The sequence below is a fragment of the Triplophysa rosa genome, linkage group LG21 (genome assembly GCF_024868665.1).
Source record: "Triplophysa rosa linkage group LG21, Trosa_1v2, whole genome shotgun sequence".
NCBI lineage: Eukaryota > Metazoa > Chordata > Actinopteri > Cypriniformes > Nemacheilidae > Triplophysa > Triplophysa rosa.
The window spans coordinates 3,970,798-3,977,167 of NC_079910.1; the positions used below are offsets into that span (position 1 = coordinate 3,970,798).

At 39.8% G+C, this 6,370-nt stretch overlaps 1 protein-coding gene across 1 annotated transcript; it reads right to left on the reverse strand.

Annotated features, from left to right (window-relative positions):
* Positions 1–941: 941 nt before the first annotated feature.
* On the reverse strand, positions 942–5,861 carry igfbp6b (insulin-like growth factor binding protein 6b). The gene is made up of 4 exons (XM_057363288.1): positions 3,430–5,861; positions 2,486–2,520; positions 2,042–2,161; positions 942–1,055 (listed from the first exon to the last, which is right to left on the reverse strand). Exons 1-4 carry the CDS (start codon positions 3,791–3,793, stop codon positions 942–944), a joined length of 633 nt encoding a protein of 210 aa, XP_057219271.1. The 5' UTR covers positions 3,794–5,861.
* Positions 5,862–6,370: the final 509 nt, after the last annotated feature.

Genomic DNA, 6,370 nt, shown 5'->3' on the forward strand with positions numbered 1-6,370 from the left:
TAAGGATCAATATAAATAATGAAACGAATGTTGAAATAAAATAATTATGCTTACTGTAAAACGCATTTACTGTGAGGGCTGTTTAAACATGTTTTTGTGTTTGTTATTCCCCTATTAAAGTGTGACCAATGCATGGCACTCACTATATTAGCAAATAAAATAAGCTCTGTTTTGACAATGAAAAAACTGCTGACAATATAAAAATACATGGCATTATAGTTCATTAAATAAATCAACACTTTATATTTATATAAAATAGCATATTGAAATATATAAAAATAACTTCTCAAAAAAGGGTAACAGCCATCAGCATTCAAGAATATTCCACCTCATAACACAACCGACCACAATAACCTTATGTACATATAATTCACAACATGCATTCGCAATCAGGGTGTCATACCAACGAAAAACAAAGGGGTGCTTTCCAAATCACGTGAGCGTAAAAGAGCGTTTCGATGTCTGGATTACATAACGTGTACAATTTGAAACCACTAACGCAAGTCTTCAAGAAAAGTATTTGAAGAAATCTAGTGATACTCCAGAATGAGTTTGATGTTTCTTTTCTTATAGTTTAATCAGTGTATTGTTGGAGAAGGGGAGAGGTTCAAAAACATTGTCACTCCGTCTTGTTAACAGTATTACAGCCCAACTAGAACAGAGAACACAGGCACGAATATTTAACACACACAAGTAGTTGGGCAGGAATTAAATAGCTCGCTGACTTAAGCTCAAAGTGGTTCTGTGTGCTTATACTGTTTGTTATATATGGACTTAATGAGTTTATGGCAGTGAAGTGAACCTTCGAATGGAGGTCTGGACTTAAGTGGGGGACCTTTCCATGTGAAGTGGTTTATCCCTGGTGTGTCCTGGTCAGGCAGTGTCTATCCCTGTACCCCTCCTCTTCCTCCAGGATCTGAGCTGTCGGGCCGTCGCTGTCTTCACTCTCCATCACACGGTAAAGTACTGTCTTCACTGATACGTGGCGGCACTTTGATGCCCAGCTCGTCCACGCACCAGCAGTGGCCACGCTGCATTCCCTTGGACGAACGACACTGGAACACAACAGGAAATTGCGTTTGCTTTGGTTCTCTGGCTGTATTCTTTATCATGTATGCTGTTGAAAAACCCAGCATTGCTGTCCACCAGCACAGAGTTTCTTGCCTAACCAGCTTTACCAGAAGGACAATGCTGGTTGACCGTCTAGTTTTGCTGGATTACAGCAACATTAGGCTACAGTGTTGGTCCACCAGCTAGACCATCATAAACCAGTATGAACATGCATGGAACCATGTTGGTCTAAATTAACGTTTTCTTTCTTTACCTATATTTTACACACATCTCTTACTTTCTCACACTCTTAAAAATGAAGGTGCTTCTCTCACAGCTATGCCATAGAAGAACCAGTTTTGGTTCCGCAAAGAACCTTCTCTTTCTTACCTTTTTTTTTTAATCTGAAGAACCTTTTTCACCACAAAGCACCTTTTGTGAAACAGAAAGGATATTAAAGGTTCTTTATGGAACCGTTTAGATAAAAAAGGTTCTTCTTGTATGTAGTGAGGTCCAAACGTCTGACATGTTTGTTTTGCAGTCGATTTATTATAAAATGTTACAAATTATATTATCAACATCATTTAAATAAAGACATTTACATGAATTTCCCCCCTTTGCTCAAACGACAGCGTGTCCTTCCTAGGTTTGGCCATTCTGACCCTTTGTTCAAATTTAACATGTACACAGTTAACATGATCAACTCAGTTGCGTATTTGATTTTTGACCCAGATATTGTAGTTGAATCTTAAATACTTCATATTAAATTCGAACATAATCCTAAATACTACTTCTAAATATTACATTAACCAATTTAATATTTAACACAATGAACAATTCTGGTACTTTTTATTTCCAGGGGGAAAATAAAGATGAGTAGCATAAGCATATGTAAGTAGGCTGCAGCATAAGATCAGTGTATTCTTACGCTAGACACAATTGTATGCTGTATACGCATTTGTAAATTAGCTTTACATTTGTTCTTTAATACCTGCTTTTTTCTGTAGAAGCCACGAGTGTCACAATTGGGGATGTAGATATCACGGTCAGACTGGAAAATGGTGAGCTCCAGACCCCTCAAAACAGTGTTGAGCAGCTTACGACATGGAGCCTGGAATCGAAATGGTGGACTGAATGAGGGAACGGCTCGTATCCTTTGAATATGTAGAATGTGCTATTTACTTCATTCAGATTTAGAATGCAGTAATAAGATCATATGATGATTTGGCTTGCCATGTAACTAATGAATAAGAATCCAGTTATTGTCATTTACATTCATCAGCAAAACCGCAGGAGATATTACACGGCTACATTTCTATGATCTGCATACATCTTTAATACATGTTAACCTTTGCCCAGAAGGTTTCCTCATTCTGAGTAGGTAGTCATGAGAACAATAACATTAATTATAGAAACCAAAAGATGAAAGACTCACCTTATCTGTGTCACTACTGTGTGGATGATGTGACCCTGTGACGATAGGAAAAATGAAATGTGACTTTGCATTTTGTAAAAAAAAAAGACACTTTTGATGACATAGGATAAGTCTGATTTGATTTCATTAAGACTGATTGAATGTTACACTGTATTATGTATTTTGTATGTATACATTCATCGAAAAACATTTGGAGAGTATAGTTTTGCAAATCATTCAAATGCATTGATGATTTTGGTCCCCTTAAGTTGTAGTTACTTAAAGTAAACAGCAGATGGAGACACCTTCTATAAAAAATGGCAATGACATGGGAATGTGGGTGACACTGATATACAGTCACACACACACACACACACACACACACACACACACATACGCACACCAATCGCTCTTTCTCATTTTCTTCAATCCTTTTTTCCGAAATTCTCTTTTTCTTCTTGTTTAATTTTTTTAATAGTTCTAATGCACATATGCACGCATACCTGTATAATTGCACATACTATCAGACAAGTATTCTGTACTTGTATGCACTACTTAGACATTCATGACAATGCACATTATAACAAGCGATCTGTTTCACATCTGTGTATTTACAGTATGCCGATGATTCACGGCACAGAAATGCTTTACACGCCAGAAATGATTGCCGGCACTTTGTGCACATCTTGGTTCAGTTACAGTTTTGTCATCCTATGCTTAAGTATGAATACTGCAGCACATTGGCTTGCCACAAGCACATTCGTGGACCCTGAAATTCATCCTCGTGCTATTTAGCCGTGGTACTTAAAGCAGACTAGCCATCACATTCTCCCACTGCATGCGGCAAAACGCTACAGCAAAAAAGCACGCCAGGAAGGTGCCACAGATGTGCTCACCCGCTCCTGAAAAGAAGCTACGGAGGAAACGCTCCCAGACAGGGACCTCAAAAGCATCCGAAGGCTTACCTGTGGGCTGTGGCTTTTCTGTCGGGATCAGTTTGCCCTGTTTGGCGCAAAAGCCTCTGCCCTGCAGCAAAGCCTGGAGGGGGCTATGGTCCTTCGCAGGCGGCACGCAGCGAAGCCCCTTGGCACAGCTTAGGGTGTACACCCCGCAGGGATCCCCCAATGCCAGGACGCCCGTGCTGGCTGGCCCGGCGTGGTCCCTGGAGGCCCGACCCGAGTAATGCCCGTCTTTGCAGGTCAGGCAGTTTTTATGGGGCCCTAGACGACCTGCCAGGGACCTGGATCCACAGTGGATGACCAGCAACAGGACGACCGGCATCAAGTTTGAAAGGAGAAACATCTTGTGTCCGGGTCTCAGGTTTTCCATGCTCGTACGTGGCTGATGCTATTTCTGGAAGTCTGTTTCTCTTTCCTCTTTTCTTTGCTTGCTTTTCAGCCTTGCTTGGTGCCTGTGCGGTGGTGAGGCAGCCAGGAGTCCCCTGCAGCGCCAGAGGATACAAACCAAGAACGAGTGAGAGACGGCAGGCAGCAGCTTTTAAAGATCTGAAAGGCGGTGATCGAGAGCGAGAGCGAGAGAGCACAGTTATGACACCTTCAGGGGCTGGGACTGAGAGAGAGAGAGAGAGAGAGAGAGAGAGAATGTGCAAGGGGTGGACAGAAAGAGAGAGATTCTTTTTTCTTTTTCTTCATCGAAAATCCAGCGATATAGACTTTTCCTGCATCAGCTGTGAAAATGTTAAAGCAGTCAAGTAATCTTTGCCATGGTAACAATGAAGGCGAGGGATTTCATTTCTCTGGTGATTACACGCTGACTACAGTAATTTGCTCTGGGAGAGGAACTCCATTACCCTTGTGGCTTTTAAGAATGTTCAAAACGTCAGGCACTTAACAGAAGCGTAGGGACGACTTCTCGATTATCGTTTAGTTCTTTAGTCAACTAAAAGAGATTCAGAAGTTTTTTTTACAATATGGTTGTATTTGTTAACATAAGTTAAAACATTAAATAACATCTGTTAACATTTGTTCATGCACAATGAACTAACATAAACAACTGGTATTGGCAATGATTGATAAGTGCTAACTGCTCATTGTTAGTTAATGAAACCTAATGCATTTACTAATGCTACTAAATACATCCTTTTCGTAAAGCGTTACCAGTTTCTTAATGTACTGTGTCGGTTAACTGATTCAGTAAATGCAACAAGAATTCTGCATTTTGTTGGAGTAGTGCGGCCACTGGAGATTTCGCCACTTAATAGTTTATTTTGGACAAAGAGTTGTCTGTATAATTGGGACAGTGTTTTCACTGGAATTTACACAAGACAGTATATGCCAACGGCTAATAACGCAATCCATCAACCCAGTCAGCTAGATAAATCTGATCTCTTTGGAATTCTTCATAATGTTCTAGTTGTCCTTAATTGGCCCAAGTACCATTTATCAATAGTTTATGAGTTATTTTGTAGTCCAAAGGTTAGAAGAGATGTCAACTAAAAGTTATCACGGTGTACTTTTGTAGAACAGCCCGACAGTGCCAAATGCACTTTTAATGAAAAGTTGCATTAAACGTCCATAGAAATGACTACAAATGAGTTTATTTATGATTTAAAAATGAATCAAAGACGGAATACCATCTAAACGGTCAAGTCTGCTTTTGACACATGGGAGGCATATTTTTGCTTTCAGAAGAAGTTCAGGTCACACCCGGCTGCAGGGGTCTTGTGAGGACAGAGCTGTGTTTATTTGTTGTTGTCATGAAGCGGGATGGAAGTTAAGATGTCGAACACGGGCTGGTATGAATGCAGACAGGATTTAGATGTTTATCTTACTGTATTGACATGTATAGTCATAGCTCTCCTCAACACAAACATGTTTGCCACTGGAATCTGTTTTCATTTTGCCACGCTGTGAAGTACAAATGAATATTTCTCTGTATTGCTCATAAATAGCATCCTGATATGATACCTTAGGCTCTGGAAAGCCACAAGGTTGGATCGTTCCTTGTTCTGAGAGATGTCAGCTGGCTGATGTTTTCTTATTGTAGTTGATTAGTCTTGGCGAAGGATGCAAAATCACCTGCCGTATGACGTTCCCATCTGCGCCACAGCACGGCCTCACTCTCTGTTTCCACATGTTCTGTCGGGAGAATGTTCCAAGAAGCGTGCCTGACTCTTTTTCCAATTCGCCAGATGACACTGTTCTCCTCCCCACTCCTGTCTGCAAGTTGGTTGGGTTACATGGTTTCAACTATCTATGCATCACTTTGCACATCTGTGTGTTGCTTGCTAAAAAAACTCCTTAAACTGCATTGCATTTAGTCTTATTGTGTTGTTTTAATTTTTGTGTATTGATGTATTTGCATTGTTTGTAATGTATATTTTTCTTTTTGTGGGGATTAATAAAGCTTTCTAACCCATTTGTCAGCACTTTCTCTTAGGTTTTGCAGGGTTTCTGCTCTATACAGTATATGGTGCATTTGACATCACCAGTCACTATGAGTCATGATTTTAAGGGGCGCTTAGATTATGCCAAATGTTCTGTAACCCAGTTTTAGCCGTGTGAGGAGGCACAATGCCAATGGGCTGGAAACACAACCTCACAGAAAATGGATAATGGAAATAATGGGGTGTTTTAGTGTCAACATAATGCTAGTATTTATGTTACTTAATTCAGTTTCCACTGCACAAATAAATCCTTTCTGTCACATCAAAAACACATGACATGACACTAATGATGATATATTCACATATTTACAACATAACACTTTGATCATCTGCAAAGTACGACCCAATTATACATTTTATACCTCGGTGTATATCCAAATCATATATGTATTTATTTATGTGTATACTGATTTATAATAGAATTAATTATTATAATAATTTCTCCTGTCAGTTTTAAACCTCAACGTGTATGACACCGCTCCTCGCTACAAAGTTTCTGA

Bases quoted from the DNA above. Each gene is read 5' to 3' on its own strand.
- igfbp6b (XM_057363288.1), bottom strand. From the start codon at position 3,793: ATGGAAAACCTGAGACCCGGACACAAGATGTTTCTCCTTTCAAACTTG. The intron at 2,521-3,429 runs GTAAGCCTTCGG...CTATCGTCACAG, and splicing joins AGAAAAGCCACAGCCCACAG to GGTCACATCATCCACACAGT. The intron at 1,056-2,041 runs GTATTAAAGAAC...GTTGTGTTCCAG, and splicing joins GCTTCTACAGAAAAAAGCAG to TGTCGTTCGTCCAAGGGAAT.